At 37.7% G+C, this 21111-nt stretch overlaps 1 protein-coding gene across 1 annotated transcript in view; it reads left to right on the top strand.

Moving 5' to 3' along the window:
* The window catches only part of LMBRD1 (LMBR1 domain containing 1), an 83358-nt gene that overhangs the window by 53139 nt on the left and 9108 nt on the right, over positions 1 to 21111 (top strand). Inside the window, exons 10-14 of the mRNA XM_062608141.1 lie at positions 5567 to 5631; positions 6409 to 6511; positions 7656 to 7760; positions 9047 to 9196; positions 16265 to 16340. Of these exons, the coding sequence (XP_062464125.1) occupies positions 5567 to 5631; positions 6409 to 6511; positions 7656 to 7760; positions 9047 to 9196; positions 16265 to 16340 (499 nt within the window). The remainder of the gene's footprint in view (positions 1 to 5566; positions 5632 to 6408; positions 6512 to 7655; positions 7761 to 9046; positions 9197 to 16264; positions 16341 to 21111) is intronic.

The following is a 21111-nucleotide window of genomic DNA, read 5'->3' as shown; positions in this document are numbered from 1 at the left end:
ATGTGACTGAGAAAGACATGGTGATGACCAGTTACTGTCATGGGCAAAACAGAGTTGAGGAAAATTGCCAGTTAATATTGATTTGAGTGGTCAAAACTAAAGACCATTTAAAACACATTCCTTCCCCCACCCACTGTTTCTCAGGTTTGACTTTACTCATTTAGTCCTGACTCTGGAGTGGCAGAGTGGGGATGTGAAATAAGGAGTTACCATCATTTTGTAAACACTTCTGCTGTTGCTTCCTTCTCATACTTTGTCATTGTTCCAGCATTGGTCTACTCTATGGGCTGTAGTTCCTGTCAAAAGAACCTGCTTCAGCATGTAGGATCTCTAAGCTACAGCTTCCTTCAGAAAATGCCTAATTGTTCTGGTGTGGGGTCTTCTAAAGACTGAGTGTGATTACCTGCTCCAGATAGTCCTCTTTACCAGGCTAGGGAGGAATGTCTGCTCGACTGCCTGGAGCAGCAACATCTTCTCTGATGTTGGTATCTACAGGGCTGTTTCTCTGTTCTTGCTCCTCTCTACTGTCTCTATTCTCCTGCTTCTTACATGTATTTTTCTACGGGGCCACCAGCTTGACGCCTGAGCTCATCTTTGGCCAGCAGTGGGTCTGAAGCCAACTGGAAATGGCTTTGTCTAGCACAGGGCAGCCTCTGGCTTCTCACCCCCTACAGCACCTCTGCTACCAAAATCCTGTCATGGAAACCCAATATAAATAGTATTTACCATGGGGAATCTAACTTTGCTTCTTGGCCAGTATAACTGTTAAATAATGTGCCACCAGTTTTCTTTACTCTGGTAATGGATACCAGCTCTGAAAGGATAACTGCTTTTTTACGTTTTGGGTGTGGCATCAGTGTTAGTTCAGAGTCTTGGGATAGCTGTCCTAATCAGATTCACATTTCTTTTTTCTTTGTTTTTCTTGGTATGTGAGTGCCACTGTAGGAAACAGTTGGGCAGTATTCTTTGAGCTTCTTAGAGGGGAGAATATTAACTATTTTCGGAAGTTAATTTGAGGTATTTAAAAGCAGTATCATATAAATTTGTGGATCATGTGGTTATTTCTGCTCGGACTAAACGAAGTCATTAATTCCCGGATTATTTCAGCAGCACATGTTGTCCATCAGTGAAACAACTTAGCTTGGCAGAGATCTGGGAGCAGGGATGGAAGACAAAGAGCTGCCTGAGTAACTTAAACAAGGATGATGCAGGGATCGGGAGCACTTAGGAAGTTGAAGGGAGGTACCAGTGAAAATCATGTAAGCAGAACATGAATAATGTAAGAAAAGACTTAGCAGCTTCTGATTTGATTATGTGTAGTAGTAATGGAAAAATATACAAATCGATTACATCTAAATTATTTGGCTTGACTTAAAATGCAATTCTGTGACCTAGAAGTAGTAAGCTTTCATTTTTACTCCTGAGAAATTCTTGTATTGACATTTTTGTCTTGGTTTTTGCTTAGCCATGTCTCTTAACACTACATGTTCAAGCCTGAAACAAAACTTTAAACTGTTAAGTAAACTTTAAGTTACTGTTCTCTACTTTAGCTGCTTCCTTACCTGCTTGTGTAGATGCTTTCTGTTAAGATGCTTAAGGAACTCATTTCAGGCAGCAGTTATGAGTTGTATTAGTAGGTATTACTTCAACTCATTGTTTTTGTAATATCTGCAGTCTTGCATAAAAGCATGGTTCAGTGGATTTTGGCAGTTACTCACATACGTACTAGCTTGTAAAACAGATTGTAGGTTAGAAGAGCCAAGCAGACGCTTAAGAGGTGATCAAAGTGATATAAGTGCAAGGCAGCACCTCTGAAAGCTGTTCTGTGGCAAGTGATTGAATACAGGTGTGTGTTGTAGCTGAGGCATAAGAGGAAGTGGCCTGGCAATGGATCAGTTCAAACTGATTGTAGTGGAGGAGCTTACATAGCATGAGGCATGGTTGCATTGAGATCCTGGTTTCAGAAGGAAATAAGGTTGTCTTTCATTGAAAGTTAGACTTAATATAAATCAAAGGTTGTTTGCTTTGTTTGGTTGGTTGGGGTTTTTTTTTCCCCATTATGGCTTTACTAATTCCCGTGTGTTGTTTGACTGAGACACAGTCTTTTTCTTTTCACCTGTTCTATTATAAAAGCTTTTCAGCATCAGTTGATAAATAGTCCTGCTGTGAGAACACGAGGTTTTGATTAAGTGCTGTCCTTTGGTCTGAAGTTGAACGTGTACTCCTGTTCTCAGGGGCTTGGATTCCTTCTCATTTATGCTGACACAAATGATTTTGTAAATTCTCATGGCTAAGTGTATTTAGAGTCTTTGAAGATATTCTAGTTGGTTCAAAGCTAGTAAAGAGCATACAGTAGTAGTAATAATATTGTCAATGACAGATTTGTCCTTTGCTATAGGTGGCGAGTAAAAGGCAACAGTGAGTGTTGCAGCTCCTGCTGAATTGTTTTTCTAACCTATCTTAAACTTTATGGGGCAGGGGAAGGAAATTACTTATTCTTTTGTTTACCCAGATACAAAACGATACCCAACTGGAGGTATGCTTTTAATTTTAGTCGGGTTGATACCACTTGATGAGGCCCAGTTGGGCTGCCTAAGCTGCAAGCTCAACTACTAGTCTGAGTCTTGGTATTCTCTTAATTGTAGGCCAAGTGTTAGTTAATAGACTAGGAATGAGGAGTTGATTGGTTTGCAGTCAGTTGAGGTATGAGGAAAATCTAGGCAGGAACATAAGGAACTCTTCTGTGAAAGAACTAAGTCAGCTGATGCTTTGAAATTGCGTAAATGTAGGTCGATGTTAATTACAAATCACTTATGGTTCGCTAGTCTTAATAGCTTTTTGAAAATACAGGATGAACTAAGGTAGAATGAAGGCCTTTAATATTAGACTTTTCAATCTCATGGTTAATGGGACTGGAGTTTATGTTAAAATGGGAAAAGGGGTCTTTTTCAACTACTTAACTACTTCTGAGAGTGTTATGCATCACTTTGGAAGACAGGCATATTCCAGAGGAGATAAGGACCTCTCTCTACTGCTGTAGTTGGCAAAAGGTAATGAAGTAATGTGAGCTTCAGACTCTGTCTTAATTCTTTTCAAACATCTATTTCCTCTACAGATAATACAGATAATACAGATAATAATTAGTGGGATTTTGCTGTGGAGAGGTAAAATCATAGTACACTTAAATATGTAGGATTGTGTGAGTTAATACTTACCTTGATATTAATATCTATATCAGTACCTAATAAGGCTTACAGTATTTGAGCTGTTTTATAAATGATGTTCTAATATTCTGAGTTTGCAGATAGCTTATCTTCAGAATCTGATGAACAATAATAGCATTGTAACATTGAATATCTTTAATGAGCAGTTGTAACAAAATTTTTAACCTTTTCAAGATGGCTGTGTGCCAAGTTTTAAGGTTAATAAAATAATTTAAACCACAGAACTCCCCCATTGATGTGGAAGACCATGCATTGTGTTCCTGCATATAGAATTTGGAAATAAGCCTATCTAGATTGTCTCAGGTCTGGAAATCAGAAAGTGTTACCGTCTTGGGAAATTCAGCATGCTTATCTGAGCGTATTCTATGACACGGGTTTCTAGGAAGTACGGTGAACCTGTTGGAGGTGTAACTGAACGAGTTTGCTACCTGGGCTCACCTTGGTGTACCATTGCCCAACACTCCCCACCATAGAAATGAGAGGGAGCACCTGATTAAGAGTTGAAGAATGAGTTCCTGAACTAGCTTGTAGCCCTGGAAAAAACACAGGAACAGCTCTTGTAGAGGGCTGCGTGGAGAATGAAGTCGCTGGTTTGGGTGCTCTATTTGGGCATAATAAAAACACTTTCCTGGTTTTTAATGAAGATCTTAAAGAGCAGCCTTATTTCTCCAAATCTACTTGATTCAGACCATTTGTAAAAACTGAAAGAAATGAAGCCACCTTTGAAAGAAGGTAGCTTCTTTCTCTAAAGATTGAAAATGAGAAGGAAATGGTGAAAACAATGTAGACATATCTGAATATTACTTTCAGTTCCCTAAACTTACTGCCAATTTGCTTGAATTATTCCTGTTTAAAATAAACTTCTTATATTATGATTATATTCAGGGACTAAATTATCTAGCTTTTTCAGCTGTTTGCTTATTTTAATACATCCCTTTTGTTGTGGCTTAACACCAGCTGAAACAAGGACACCCTTAAGACCTGAAAAGTCAATCTTAACTGATGTGGAGCCCATCTTAACTGATGTGGTTGGTTTACAAAATCTTAATTTACTCCTGGTAAACTTAGTTTAGGGTTTTGTATGCCACTTGGCTGAGCCGAGAAATTCTGTTCTTGCTTTTTACATCAGGCAGTTCTGTAATAGTGTGGAGAAGCTTGCAAAAACAGCCTGCTGTTGCTGATTTTAAAAATGATAGCAGTATCTGATTTAATTACAGTGATCCTTAAAAATTTTTATCTGTACTTATCTGTGCTTATGACTTTCTGGCTAAATAACCACAGCTGTTGTTTCTATTTCAAATTACTGAATAGGATATGCACTCTAAAGGAAGATTGTGGGGCAAATGACTCTTCTAGTGCAACTAAAAGGATAGGAAGCTCTTCTAGAACTTTTACCAGAAGAGAGAGGCCTCTGGCAGTTCTGATGTAGTAATCTCATTTTAATCACTTGTGGATACATAGTGGTTTAGAATAACAGTAGCACTTAACCTGGATTTCCTTGTAACTCAGATATTTTTCCTACTGCCTGAGTATTTATAAGCATTTTTTCTGCTAGTCCCTTCCCAAGTCTTTACTTCATAGTTAAGTTTTTAGGTAATGTAAACCTTTTAGTCAAAATACTTTGTGAAGTTGATGATTTCTATAACTTGAACCTTGAAAATTTCTTTGAAATACTCAATACTGCTGATTAACTGAGAAGACTTGCAGGCAGAAGAAAGAAAGGCAGACCTAGTATGTGGGCTTGGTTACTTGAATTTTACTCATTTCTAGTGATTTGGTCACTGAGTGTGTCTGAGTAGGGTTACAGAAGGGGCCTCTTGCTTGGAAAAGGTTAAGCTGTGCATAGGTTGCCTTGTGTTAGAAGGTGAGCACACAGGTGTAGTGGCCAATCACACTCTGATTTCCCTTAATTAAACCCAAATGCATGTATATAGTTAAGATTTTTCCGTATGATATGGCAAGTACAGGTTGTGCATTCTGCTGAATGCTGCATTCATTTAATGTCTCATCTGCATTCGTAATACCACTTTTCATTTACAGCTAGATTCTGTATTGCACATGATGTACTTTAATGCTTGTTTCTGAGCTTAGTGTGTCTACCTGGTAAAGAGGTAGTTTTCTCAGATGATCAAATCTTCAAATGTTTGACATAAGCTCTGGTTAACAAAGTAAACATTTTGTTAGCACTTCTCTTAAGTATTTACCAAAAAATTACTGTTTCAAATATGCGTAATCTCTGAGGCAGTCTGAGGTCATTGGTCCTTTATTGAAGCTTAGGTACATCTTGACTTGTATCAACTGCAAGCACTTTCAGTTAAACTGTAATAAATCTTTACTTTTAGATTGTGTGGGGAGTTTTCTTCATCATTGTGGCGCTACTCTTCACTGTCTCTCTGTTCTTGTCAAAGTAAGTAATTTCATTTTTTTTTCTTAACCACTTAAACTACATGGTTTCTGTTCTGACATCAAAATCGGGGGTGGTTTGCTTCAAAAGTCAGCCCACTTTGCAACATTTTTTTTTTTAGCTAGAGCTGCATTTCTCATTCTAATAGTGTATATTACACTGAGCAAAATGTACTAAAACAGATTCAAAAAAGGACATGGTTCAGCTTGATTGATGATCTGCTGCTAAAAGCAGTTCTGATCCAGCCAAAAAATTAAGCATAGATTTTAAGGAAGTTTAATTCAGACTACAGAAGTACTCTGCTTGCTTGAATGAATCTTAATGTATGTGGGTACTTCTTGGGCTGGGTAATAGGTGTTTAAATTCTTGCATTAAGTTACATATATAATCCATTATGATGTGCATTACATTGTAATTGTTTCATGGTGTTGAAGTCAATATAGCTAGCTGCAAATCTGATGAATTTCAATGAAGATTGATGGTAACCATAGGTCTCAAATGTTGGCATTTTTAATTTTGCCGACTGGGCAAATAAGCCCTATGACCCAAACTAGGGAAAAGCTAAAATGCCAAGGAGGTGCAGAAATCGATATACCTTTTCACAGGACGAGTGCAATGAGTGTGGTAAAACAAAGCATATGTCTGTGTAGATATGAAAAAGCTGTCAGTCTCTGAGCTTAGTTCAGTTTCATTTTGAGTTGCCCTTAAAATCAAACTGAAGACAAGCCTCTGGGAGAACCATAGAACCAAAACTTACGGAGTTTTTCTGAATTACCACAGTTTGGACAAAGCTCTGCATTCGGCTGGCTTCGACTCAGGATTTATAATTTTAGGAACTAATCTGACCAATCCGTTGAATATGTTGTTACCTGTTCTTCAGACAGTAAGTAGAGAAACTGGTGATTATACACATGTGTGGATACTTCTCTCTGTTTTCTGGTAAGCTGTCAAAGGCAAACTGCCATGTTCCCCAGGTAATTCATTTAAATAAAAAATTGTCTAGTATGTGTTCTTTAAAATCAAGGCAACTTCATTGTTAACAATATTTCAGTTACTAGATACCGATACGAAAATCTTGATTTGCTGCAGAAGGTGCTGCTTGAAAGTAATTTGTCTGATGAGAACATAGAGGAGATGAAGAATGACATCACTTGTACAGAATAAAAGCAACTTTCTCCCATACCCTACATCACATTCTAGTTGTTGGTGTACTTGGTAGTTTATCCCCTTTAAGTTGAAGTAAATGCACTTTTTAACTTTTTAGTATATTTATTGCACTTTGAAATATATATTACACTCTGTGTTTGTGTATGTTACAGTAATGCTTTATTTTTGAAAAAAAAAAAAAACAAACTAGACCCCACAACAAAACCCTACATAAGAACAACCACCTGTTAACTTCAGTAGGGTTGGAAGGCAACATGGCCACATAGGAATTTGGCAGTTGGTTGTGGGTAAGCTAGGAAAAGCAAAAGCCATAATGTAAACTAGTGCTTTACTTTCCCCTAGTTGAATTCTTTCCATAATCTTGTTTTAATGGGTTGGCACAATGCATTCCTTCCCCGTGGTTTCCAAAACATTTGAACCCCTAAGCTTCCAGTTTATTCAGAAAAGTAATGCTCAGCAGTGGTATTCTTTAGAGCTGTTATTAATGTAAATCTGAAATTAAGTTTTGTATGCAAATATGTTCAGAAATGTTTAAAAAGAGAATGCCTGTACAGTCCTAAAATGACTTGCCACTGTGGACTTATTTAAATGTACTCTCAAGAATAGAGTTAAGTATTTATTGTCCTAAAAATACATAACACTATGAAAATAAGGCAAGTTTTAAATTAAGAAAAAAGCTCAGTTGCTTTCCCAAACTTATTGTATAAGCTATATTAGCTCTATTTGGAGCCAGCTCTGTAAAACTTGTGAAAGGTCTTCCACTAGTTCAGATGCTATAAGTAGAAACTACTTATGTAGCTTTAAGGGGGGGGAGAACTTGTTTCTTTTGTGTTTTTAATTGCTTGTTATTCTTGTTCTAGGTTTTCCCATTGGATTATATTCTTATTACAACTATTGTTATGTACTTTATCTTCACTTCAATGGCAGGGATTCGAAATATGGGTATATGGTTTTTCTGGATAAGGGTAAATATGACTTAAGAGTTTAGTGTATAATATTCACTAAGATGTTTAACAAATATGTGATATCAAATATATTTAATAAATAGTCATTATTTATGTACTGCTTTATAATGCTATTTGCAACATCCAATATTTGTCTGTATACCTAATAAGTGTTAGAAGCCTGTTGTACAATTTTCACGGCTTTTGGGAGGTGCTCTGTTACAGATAAAAACTGCTGTCTTAGTTTGACAAGCCGTATGGTCAGGTCACTCAAGCATTTAATCAGTGGCATTTTGGCTTCTGACTTTTCTAAGTTGCAGTATTTCAGAATCTTATAGCTTAAAGTATTAACGAATTTTATGGTCAAAATCTGAGATATGCATACAGTCAGTGTGTTTTCCTTGCTTTTCAGGTGACAGGCAGGTTTAGCTTGATTAGATATATAATGGTACAGTGGCATGGCAGGGGGATTGGGCCTGGATGATATTAAGGTCCTTTCCAACACTAACCATCCTATGATTCTGTGATACTAGAATTACTTGATACTGCAAGGAATATGTAAATATTTGAAAAAGCAGCTTAATATCCAACAGTAGTATGCCATTCATATCTGTAATGCTTGGTTAAGTATTTACTTGCTTCTGTGCCTACTTTCAATTTAATACTGTCACCCTTTCATGTGCTGACACCATAAAGTGACCCTGAGTCCTTGCATGGAGTTCACATGTGCTGTTGGTTTTGGTCTCCCATCATTTACCCTTCCCAACTGCCAGCCCCTTTACCCTAATATGATACTCAGGTTGAGGCTTAGGGATTACAGAATAGTGGTATCTACAGGGTAACAACAAGGTGTTATATTGCTCCCTGCAGTGTTAAGTGGAAAAGGTGGTGCAAATTTTCTCAGGGCCTGGGAATCTCTCAGAACTCCTCCTTGTCTAGATGTCATTAGAGGTGTATTGATAGCACCTCACCATGACCAAAGGACACAATATTCTTTGACAAAGCAAGGCACAGTTTATCAGTGATAGGCAACACTATTTAAATCTTGCTGCTAACTGCTGGTGTGTTAATGTTCTGGATCATTATTACAAGCAATGTGGTTAAAAAGCTGTGCTTTGAAATGTAGGTAAATGTACCTGGAAACCTGCTTTGACTTACTGGAATTAAGTTGCCAGAGGGTAATTTTAGCAGCCTCCCACTTCTCAGTAGAATTAGAGCTGTAACTTGAATTAAACAGGTTTTTAAATGTCTTTGGGGGGGTGGGAGGGGAGAAAATTTTTTCGTTAATATTTGTTTTCTGGTTTCAGCTTTATAAAATCAGAAGAGGAAAAACTCGACCTCAAGCACTCTTGTTTCTCTGTATGATACTTCTGTTGATAGTCCTTCATACAAGTTATATGATCTACAGCCTTGCCCCTCAATATGTAATGTATGGAAGCCAAAAATACCTGGTACAGGTGAGATGTAATACTTGTTTTCAAAAAAAAAGCCAAAAAAACCCCTAAACATTACATTGTGTCAAATGCTCTGTTTACAGCAGCTTTTAAAGTCAGACCCATTCTCAGTTTTGAAGACTCCTTTGTAGGCAGGTTTTTTAACTGAACAAGACAAGAAACTGGTTGTACTATATGTTACACAATTTCTAGTTTCATTTTCAGACAGTGTAAAACTGAGTATTACTTTGCTTCTTTTGGCAAGACAGTTGCTAGCGTCCAGTAGGTTTTGTACTGGTATGGTTAGGTTGCTGTCCATGACAGTTGCAATGGCTGTCTGCAGTTGATAGTTTTTATGTATATTTTTCTGAGAAGTGGCAAAGATAACTTACTACAGCAGGGGATAATAATCAGAATGAAGCTAAGCAGATGCAGATTATCATATTTCAAATGCTTTGGACTGCCCAATTTATTGAAACACATTGCAGTTCTTGTTCTATAAAATATTCTATGGAACTAAATAGTAAAAACACTTTTGTTATTTGACTTTTGTGTACTTGTGTTTTGGTTTTTTTCAGGTCCTTTTTCTTCTGTACCTGAAGGCTTTAATTCTTTATATGTCATCTTAGTTTCAGTGGAGGACTGCATATTTATGGGGAAGTTCAAAGTTTCAAATCATAAGCATCTTGGGAGGTTCTGTGGACAGTTGTTTACCAAGATCTGATATCTTACAGGGGTAGGCTTTGTTATATCTGATATGGCAAATATAGGCTGCTAAGTGGGTCATGAACTGATTGATCATATTCAGACGCAGTGGAGTTCAGATTTGTTGGTGTGCTGTTTGGGATTAAAGTTTCACAAAGGAAAACAATTGAGCTAGGGTGGCTGGGAGAAGGGATTTGCATGAGACCAAAGAAACTGGGTGCTGCTTTGAACATTTGGAATACTTCTGTTAGTTTTCCAGAAGGCTGTGCCTTTGGAAGGAGAGCACACTGCTTTAAAAAGGAATAAAAAAATTACCCACCAACCTTCTTCAGCTGAAAATTTTTAGTGAAGTGTGTAACTTATGCCTATCAAGTCTTTCAGTTTAAACAGAGTAGATGCAGAATGCTTAGAGCAAAAGGATTGCAAGGAGAAATTGAAGGAACCTGATCAACTTAGATTTGTTGAGTGGATGTGAAGAATTGCCACTGCAGGAAGTGAAGCATTCAATAAATGTTGCTTTCCTGCTGTCTTTACATCTAAATTGTGTCTGGTAATGGAAGGTTGGTCATCCTGATACCAATCCAAGCACAATAATAGAATCACTGCAGGGGACTTGAATATTTGGTGTTTAGGAAGTTTAATGCATTTTTATTTGATTTTATGCTAGGTACAACTAATACAAAATAAACATGCTCAATTTGTCAGAATCTGTGCAGTAACAGCAAGAAGCTGAGCTGAAAATCAGTTTAGGAAAGTGGCTTGCTCCTGTGGTGAGTTTACATAGAGCTTCTGTCATAATTACTTACTGTATATGTAGCCTAGAACATCATTACTGATTTAGATATATCTATGAACTCAAGTCCCTGTAAAACGCAATTTGTCTTTTTTTTTTTTTTTATATTGTAGGGTGGTTGCATATCTCTCATTGCAGTGCAGAACCATCATAGGTGAAAGGGTGGGAAGGACAGTTTAAGATCTTGCCAAGCTAGTCTCTAAGCCTTTCAGACCTGAGAAAAGACTCCTTCGTGATAAAACTTGCATATAAAATGGAATATTGAAGGGAAATACAAATAATATAGACTGTAGGTAGCAGTTTGATTTGTTATGAATAAAATGACAATGTTTCAGTAAGTGCAGAAGGATTGGGACTTAAACAGCTAACATGCAGGTGTTTGTTACAACAAATAATACCTGAAGATAGTTTGTAATCAAATGGGTCAAGAGAATGAAATGAAAAGGGTCAAAGGAACACAGCAGTAAAGAGGCTCTTATGGCGTTCAAACAGCTATTGAAATGCAGTCCTGGTCAGTGCTGCAAGAAGAATTAACTGGAATAATTGAGTAGAGCTACAACATTTCATTTAAAGGATTAAAAAAAATGTGAAGGTCAAGATAGCCAGCCTGGGTCTTTAGCTTCTTTTGTCCAATTTCAAAGGGCTATGTTTAAAGTGCATCAAATAACATGGGTAGAAACTGGTTTTATTGTTAATGTAACATGAGGCTTATAGAGTATGGTGGTAAATCACATCTGGACTTCTCTGGCATACCAAGTAAATGCAAAGGTTTCAGACAACATCCTCTCTAAGAATCTTTCAGAATGTACCAGACATGTTTTCTGTGCTGAAAACCGATATACATACCTGATAACTGGATGTTAAATTTATATATTTTGAAATGAGAGATGGTGGCTATGAATGAAGAGGAGGGATGGATTTCTTGTGGATGTTAGGGATGAAGAGGTTCTTAAGAGTTATGAATCAGTTATTATGGAACTGAGGAGGGGTCAAGAACATACACAGGAACTGGGCAAATGAAATAAACTTGTGGGTATGGCAAGCTTCCTGGTAATGCACCAGTTTTCTTGGACAGTCTAGATGTTCATTGCTCACACACACCACAGTCAGTTTCATCAGTTAAAATAACGCCATTGGAAACCAGCGCTGCATAAAACCAAACAATAAATAAATGATATTCCAAGTTGACACAGTGGATGTGTGGGCTGATAAATGTGTGTCATAATCTGGTGGCTCACAGTGTGTGAAAGCAGCACTTCTTCCTTTTCTTTACAGTAATTCTCAATCTAGTAACCTATCAAACTAATTTGTAACCAAAATCTGTAATGATGCCTTAGACATTTTAGACAAATTTTAGACAATAGACAAATTGCAGGACACTGAGTGTCTTCATTGTTATAATCAGGAATCCAGAAATACTGCTTAGATGGCCAAGTACGCATACAGGTCTAACAGATCCTGAACATAAGCAGGAACAAATTAGATATGCTGTAACTTGACCCTTTATACTTGTTACATAATGGATTGCTATTTTCTGAAGTGTCCAAAATGTGTTGGATCTTGAAGCGCACAGACTGAGTTACTGTACTTGGTTTTGTCTTCTGCTTGCCCTTGAGGCATCCTGCTTTAGACAAGATAGAATTCTGTTTGAATCTTGAGCTGTTTCCTTTAGAAGCTGTTACTCTTGACAAGACCTTTGAAGTGCTGTAGACTTCTGGCAACTGAGTATGTGTAGAAAAATGGAGTTCTTGGGAGGCCATTTATGTTAGACCTAGGCTTCTTGCTTTATTTAAGTCTTGGACCATTAGGGTGTTCAGAACATGTGTCCTCAGTTAATCAAAAGTGTCTTCAGCTGTGATGTCTTTAGAAATTTTTTGAAAGTTTGTTTTGGATACAGTACCCTTACTGAGGCCCTGTACAGGGCTTTGGTTAACTTGCATAGCTCTTCAGGCACTGAGCAACACTTGGCTTCATCTCTTAAGACAAACTTTGTAACATCTGCTTAACAGCTATGAGTCTGTTTATAGACTTTCACAAAAGTAAAGATTTCTGTCCACATCCAGGCCTTCTCACTTTTGTAGCAAAATCATAACTTTGCCTGTACTTTAAGGTGTAATTGCTCTTTCTGTTATTCAAGGCCAAGTTTTGTTTTTGATTTGTCTGAAAGAAAGAGAACGGCTTGCTGATGTTTCTACCTAGTGGACCTGTAAGACTTGGCTGGCCCAGACAGGAAATAGGCCAGAATTGGCTGTAGGTGACACTGACCCTCCTCTCCAGCTGAGGGCCAGAATAGCAGCAGTCACTTTTGTTCCTCAGCCTTCACAAATCCGTAGGAGTGGAGCTAAATTGCAGGACACAGAGTGACTTCTTTGTTATAATCAGGAAACCAGAAGCACTGCTTAAACGGCCAAGTATGCATACAGATCTGACAGATCCTGAACATAAACAGGAACAAATTAGATATGCTGTAACCTGACCTTTTATACTTGTTACATGATAGATTGCTGTTTTCTGAAGTGTCCAAAATGTGTTGACTCTTGAAGCACACAGACTGAGTTACTGTACTTGGTTTTGTCTTCTGCTTGCCCTTGAGGCACCCTGCTTTCAGCTTTGGACTGGTTGTAATATCTGGAACACTGGAGTGTCTTATTCTGACAATACTCTCATGAAAAATATCTGAGACTGAGTGGTCTACTGTATAATGTTAGGTAAAAATTATTTTTAAGAATTGTTCTGTAGACACATCTCTGCTGTCACTTATCCATCTTTTCCATGTCCAGTAATGTTCTCTGCACCCTGTGGGGCAAAAGGGACTCTACCTCAAGTGTATGTATGCTAATATTAAAGTGCTGAGACAACAGCATTAAAGGCAAAGTTCTCATATCTTTTCTGGGAAATTGGCACAACTTGGGTGCCCCTAAAGTATTTGGATACTAAGGTACACAGCAGGGAAAAAGCAGGAGTTAGAAGTTTGCATGCAGTTGCAGGTCTGCGGATCAGAAATGCAGTGAAATAGTTTGCACTGCCAGAGTGCTGCTGTGGCTAGATGTGGGCTTTAAGAACAGCAGGCTGGGATGGCTGAGAGGGAGAGTTGACCTTCAGGTGAGAGAGCAGTTGGAATGCATGGAGTTTTGCCTTGGGGTGGATAAACCAGCTAAATGCTTACAGGTTAGTATTAGAGGGCAGATTATTGTGAGTAATATTGTCTGCTGGGGAAGTAGCAAGTAACTTCATGTTCACAGGTCCTGGTCCTCACAGGAGGCTTGAGCCATCCAGGTATCTGCTGCAAAAACCAACGCAGTTGAGTACGGGCAATCCAGGAGACACCTAAAGTGCACTGATGACAACTTCGTGATATAGGCAACTGAGCTGAAATAAGATGTTGTCTTGGATCTGGTGCTGAAAGCAAGGAAGAAGTGATTGAGGGCAATCTTGGCTGCACTGAGCATGAAGTGGTGAAAGTTCAGAATCCTGAAAGAACAGGGCAAACAGTAGGTTCGCAACCCTGGACTCAGAGTAGATTTTGGCCTGTTCAGGCCTGTTTGGAGGAGTTCTAGCATGTAAAAACCAATTCTGTGCTGGCAAAGGTGTAATTTTTTTTTTTTAATTTCTTTCACTGGATGAAGTGATACTGAGCTCTTGTTGAGTCTTACCATAAATATGGTTAGGTTTTAGTTAATCCTTGAATATAAGCAGTAGCTTCTTTTCTGTGTGTTAGCCGTAATACTTCTGTAGTTTGCTTTGTGTATTACTATCTCTATATTAAAGAATATTAAATTTGACTGTTAGAAATTCTGGCCACATAAAAATGAAAATGGTGTTCAACTGAGTTATTACAGATTACCATTCCTCTTAGCATGGCAAATGTGGCTCTTAATTTCTTATTAGGAAGGGTTAATACTATGAAATGCTTTACTTTATATCTCTGGTTTGGAATACATAGTTGGTTTTGGGGGTTTTCACATCTGCTTTGTGAAAAGATGGAAATACTTCAGTGGACGCCTACAAGGTTTTTTCTTGTATAGGAGAAATAAAAGGATTGCTAGGGAAAAAGAGGCTGGTTTTATGACTTTAAGGTACACCCCAGTGCCTTCAGCTTGTGAAAAGCATTTAGAGTTGAAACCAAGTATGTCAAAAGTCTTAAATTACAAGAGTGTTCATGGAGAGCAAGATTGACACTTAGACCTGCAAAAAAAATGGTAGATGTTCCCAAAGGAAACCCACAGGTCTAGCTATTGTTGCATGTTGTATTTTCAATTCTTACTATGTAAAAAGCAAATTGAATAAAGATAAGATGAAATTTTGAAATAGGAAGATTGATCTGTGCTTTTTGTATGCCCCCCTGTACAGTTTGTAATTCTGTTCTTCTGAAAGCAACACTCTATGACTGAGCAGTATAAGCTGCAGTGGTGACAGCCAGCTGGAATGCATCCTGGAGATGGGCCACTGCTGAATTTGCACTGAATAATTGAAATTTTATGTATTCTGTTCTTATCCTATTTTTCTGTCTACTCATTATTCTTGTACTATTGGTTCCACTTTAGTTCCTGATTTCTGTACCTAAAATTGTACTCCTTTTGGACCAGTTTTTTCTAAGGCCTTTTTCTACGTAGTGGTCTCCATGCTTCCACGTATTTGCATGAATTGAAACTAGCTGCTCATACAGACTGCTGCTTTTTAGGTTAGACATATGGTTGTTTCTCTTGAATGCTTCGATTTAAAGCTGAATTTGCTTAATACTGAAACTTTCTCAAGTTGTCAGGTAAATGGTTTTATGTATCAGCTTTTGCTGATTTCTGGTAGGTTTTAAAGGACGTTGTTACTTCAGCCTGAAGAAGAAAGTGTTGACCCTTACCGGTTTCTTTAGAGGGCTTCCTGTTTAGGAAATCATGAGGTTGAAAGTAAATACAGTAGATATGAACTGAACTGAATATCTGTAGATATTTGAATTGAATTACTGTATGAAGAAATTGGTGTAGTACAAAGGATTTGCATTTAACTCTACTAAAATCATTCACTGATTATTCAGAAGTGAATGTGCATAGAAAGTTTGAGTAGTCTCTGAAAGGGTCATCTTTTCAAAGGTATGAGGCGTTTAAACAGGTGTATTTGGGTTTTCAGTACTTCACTTGAGCATAATTCGTCTTCCTCCACTCTGGCTATCTAAGAATATCAGATACAATTGTTGGCTTTTAGACCAGAAGATTGCTGTATTGGGTGTCTTTATGTAAGTTTAACACTTCCATGGTGTCTTCAGCACCAAAGTTGAATTCCAGATTCATTTTATGCACTGTAAAAAAAGTTTAATTTGAGATAAAACTTTTATTTTTCATGAGTCTGCAAAAAGTACACAAGCTATTATTTTTTCTAAATGAAAGCATACTTAAAAATGTTTGTGTTGTACCACTTACAGCTTACTTTGCATATGCAGTTCCAAAATAGTCCTAATGCTTGTGAATATTGTAAGAGATTTGTGAAAGCTTTTTTCACAAAATTAATAATTTATCGAGAGATGTTTGTTTCAGGGACTGTCACTGTGTACGAAGAGCATTGCTGGTAGGTTAGTGTACTAATTTTCCTTATTTGTAACACAGAGTAATAAGACAATTGGTGGCCAGCCAAGGAATGTGACATACGTATCTAAAGACTGTGATGCAGATGCACCTGAAGGTAAGATAAATTCATTTCTTTTTTTAACTATGTGATAATGTGCATGATCAGCTTTAGTAAGTGGCTCAATTTTTTTGTGTTTGCTTCAGTCTCATATGAAGTTTTGATCATAGCTATACCCAGAAAACAGCTTGCTTACAACTTAATTCATTTGAAGAAACACCTTTTTTTTTTTTTTAGTAGAAACCATGTGTAACAACACATTTTGCTTAATTTTAAAATCTTCTATTTGCTTTTGCATGTATGTAGAAGACCTTAAAAATTAACCCTAGCCAATGAAACATAAAGGTGGATTTTGTTTTTTCATGTTACCTTTGTCCTTCCTTTCCTTCTGCATAGAAACACTTTTTCACAGTTGCCATTAGTACTAGGCATTGCAATACTGATACTGCTGTTTAAGGTCACCATCAATTGTATTGATTGCTTTTGTGTCTTGTTTAAAAAATTGATTTTAGCAAAAGATTTATGGCCTTCAGAATGGACCATGTTTTTTCAGGCTAAAGCTCTCAATTGTTCTCATTCTGGCAAACTTTCAGCTCCTCTGAAGGAGCTGGAAAGGGGAGTTAAATTATGTATGCCTTTATATAGTTACAAAAAGTCTTGAAAGTGCTTGTTAATCGGTGGGAAAGATAAGATGAGAATACAGGACAGCTGTTTATTATCAGTATTCTGTAACTACTGAATTCTGACTTTGCTTCTAAAAGGTCATATTAGCTCCTCAGGTTTTTTTCCTACTTGTGTTACTGGGAAAGATAATATTTTTAGTAATTTTGTGCTAGTGGAGACAGCCTGACCATTAGGTTTGTTGTGCTGGCTGTTTGTTTTTTTTTTTTTTTCCCAGTCTATCAGGCTGTAGTCTCTTTAGCAAGGTGGTTCCTTGTACTTAAACTCATCTTCAAATATATTTTGTAGGTGTTCATACAACATCCCAAGGGGGATGGATTTTTCTCCTGTCTCTGCCATACTTGAAATAAGTCATTCACTCACATTTATTTTTTTATGGCTACTTTTAGACTTAATGGAGTTTTGGGTGTTTTGATATTTTGACAAATACAGTTGATTGTCATACATGTTTTTCTGATAAAAAAAATAGAAACTCCTTTGCATCAGAGTTTAAAAGAGAAAAATCTGTCATCTTTCAAAATGAGATCACTAAGCAGGTTGAACAGGGCTTTGTTTCTTGTAAATAGCTTCTTGGCTTGGCTAGTATCTGCTGGGAGAATATACTCTCTGGCATTGGTAAACTCATTAGTTTTGACTTTTCAGGGAGAAATTCAAATAGTTTGATTTCCTCAGACTTTGTTGCTTCATAGTAGGAGCTGGGGTTGGGCTGAAATAAATTTTGCGAACTCCACCTGTGCTTGATGATGGTTTTTTTTGAGTATTTTGAATACTGATGCTTTAGGCTAGTGTTCTTATCTGTTGAGCACAAGAGTTGGCCTGTGTAAATGATGGATTTGGTTTGTCATCATTAACATGTGTTGATGCATGGGGTTTCTTTGGGAAAGGTTCTCGATTCTTAATAGGAAAGAGGTAGAGAAGGTATTGATATGCTGTCCCTATGCTAGCCTAGTGTAAATAGAATATAGATGGATATTTCTCAAGTGGGAACATTAATGTGATCAGCAGGCTATACTGGAGTTATGTTAATATAGATACAGTCAGGCCATTAAAGTGTTCTTGTAAGTAAAAGTTTCTTTTATAATTATTAACTTAAAGCATTAGTGAAAACACAATTTTTGTAGAAAGTAGAAATGTAATGCTTGCCTTGGAATACCTGCCACTTTTAATATCTGATAGTGAAAATTGATTAGAGTAACTGTTTCTATGCTCTGTGGTCATATAGAATATGTTGACAAGTGAAGCTGATTTTGAAGGTAGGAACTAGATTTCTAAATACAATTGCACTTTTTTTTTAAGGAGACACAGAGTGGAAATAGATGCAAATAACTCCAAGTTAATACAAAAGTTGACCAAGCACTTGCAGTTTTTATTGACTTCTCTGGTACTAGGGTTTTATCTTACGTAAACCAATGAACTGGAACTAAATGCAAATACTGATTTGTGTTCTCAGTGCTTTATTTTGTTTTATTTAAACTGAGTGAACTCTAACAGATGTTTTTCCTTAAACATAAAGCAAACTGACCTTTTAACGGCTCTGCTGCTAGATGAGCTTATAGATATCTGCTCTGATGTATTGAATACTCAGATACTGTAGGTGTGATCTCTGCTCACTGTAACTAAATTTTTTGTCTGAAATAGTAGAAGAGACCTGATCTTGTAGCAACTAATAATTTCAAACTTCAATATTAGAACTTCAGGCTTTAATGGGCAGTGTTTTCTATATGTTTCAAGCCGGTGTTTGGCTTGATGAAAAGGACAGTCTTACCTTCTGGAGAAAAATAAGGCAGTTAAACTACAATCTTAAAAAAAACAAAAACAAAAACAAAAAACCCACACTCATTATACATCTAACTGCAGATTTGTAGGGTTTTAGCGTTATATTATATGCTTTCATGCAGCAAAGCTTGTGTCATGAAATGGGTAGTTTAAGGTTGCTGGAATAGTGGCTGTCAAAAATAGCAGGAGCAGTTTTAATATGAATTTATAAAAGTGAAACTTAACAGAATTTGATGGCAAGGTTCACTCTTACTTATTACATGGATGAAGCATACAAAAGAAAGTTGAAGTAAAATTCAGCTAAAAATTGATAGACTGTCCTGTTGAGTCATGAGGTTTAGAATAGAGCCCTTTGCTCTCTGAAATTCCAAAGGAACCTAGTTGTGTTGTAGCTGGGTGTAATCTTAGTCTTGGACTTGGTCAACATTTTATGTCTAATAGAATGTATAAAAGGAAAATCCAGGTACAATCAAGCTGAAATGAGTGGGGGATTCTTTGGCTCAGGCACCACTGTCAGCAGTGATTCTCCAGTCATCACAAACTCAAGTGTGTGATCTCTGGGGGGTGTGCCACTCAGAGGGAGATGCTGGTCACAGCCCATTGCAATACAGGAGAGCTCAAAGGGCCTCACTTAAAACTACTGTTTATAGGTTTGCAAGATGATTGGCTTTAGTCATTAGTGAATTTTCATCCTGGCCACAAGCCAAGTTGGCAGTTACTAGGAACTTTTCAGAACTCCAGTAACAATGGTATGGGTCCACTTTGTCTACAATCAAGGGAAGGAATTTTCTGAGACTGTCAGGGGATGACCGATTTATCTCTGTTCTTGCTTCCCACCTTAGCCTAGCCAGGGAACAGGAATCCCTGGTATGATCCTGGTATGATCCCTCCTTAGCCATCTAAGTTTCTGGTACTGTTAAGGGACACTTCACCCAACTCGTTACACAAAGGCCAAGGCCTCATGGGAATTCCTGAGAGGAATTCCTAGAGTAGCCCAGAGGATTAGAGCACAGAGTAAGGTCTGTGCACCACCATAAGCTTGTCCCTGTTTAGTTCTGTCATGCAGGAGGCAAATCTCTTTATACTGAATGCCAGAGGCCATAATAGCATAAGTACATGAAACAGACACAACAGAAGCCACGAAGTAATAAAGCAGATGTCCTGGGTTCAGCAGTAGCAGTCATTTTTCTCCTTCTTAGTAGCTGGTGCAGTGCTGCATTTCCAACTTTAGTTTTGGAACAGGGCTCATAACACTGACTATTTTAGTTCTTGCTAAGTAATGTTTACTCTGATCAAGACTTTTCTCAGTCTCGTGCTCTGCCAGTGAGGAGGGGCACAGGAAGCCAGGAGGAAGCAGAGACAGAATGCCTGACCCAAACTAGCCAAAGGGGTATTCCATACCACAGCGCATCATGCCCAGTATATAAACTGGGGGCAGTTACCTGGAAGGCCCAGATCACTGCTCAGGTTGGGCTGGGTGTCTGTCAGCGGGTGGTGAGCGGCTGTATCCTCTTCCCTTGTTATTTCCCTTATCATTATTATTATTGATGGTAGCAGTAGTGGTTTGTGTTATACCTTAGTTACTGGACTGTTTTTACCTCAAACTGTCGGAGTTACGTTCTTCCGATTCTCCTCCCCATCCCTCCCAGAGCAGAGGGAGGAAGAAGAGAGGGGAGTGAGAAAGTGGCTGCGTGGTTCTGAGTTGACAGCTGGGCTTAAACTACCTCAGTTTGTTGCATTTTATAACGCAAAGTATCTTTTCTTATTTACATGTAAAATTTTGCACAAAAGGTTTGTGTTCTGGTTAACACAGACTTTGCAAAAGCTTTTTGAATAGTCTTTTGGAGAGGCAAACTTAATATATTTGTAATAGCAAAACAAGTGTTATTTTTCAGCGTTCAGTACAGTACAATTTGATCATTGTATTCAAGGACTAATCCCAGCTGAACTGGTCAAGGACTAATGGCAGGTCCAAAGTTCAACTGAGCATAAGGTCAAGCAAAGGAGTTCAATTATGTGATTAAGACTCTTGCAGCTGGAGTAATGCATTGAGAACTTCCTGAACTAATTAATATTCCATGTAAATGAGCAATGACTCAGCTGCAAACCTGTATATAAGACTTTTGCAACCTTAATTATGAGATCTGATGTACACTATCTGCTGCCTTCTAGACCAAAAACCCCATGAAATGATGCTTTTTAAGCATCATTCACTTTACATGCGTAATGTGCTATGAATCTCACTTGGATTCTTTCATTTCCTTAATTGGGGAAATGAGCCCTCCCCAAGGCCTGCTAAATGCTTATTACAGTCTGTCTGCTGGGCCTTTTGCGTAGATCTACACTGACTCCAATTGCATGTAAAGTGAGA

This window comes from Pezoporus occidentalis, unplaced genomic scaffold, assembly GCF_034315485.1.
Source record: "Pezoporus occidentalis ecotype Australia unplaced genomic scaffold, CSIRO_AGI_Poc_V1 ctg13, whole genome shotgun sequence".
NCBI lineage: Eukaryota > Metazoa > Chordata > Aves > Psittaciformes > Psittacidae > Pezoporus > Pezoporus occidentalis.
The sequence above is the reverse complement of the archived record's forward strand: the minus strand, read 5'-3'. Positions and strand labels throughout refer to the sequence as shown.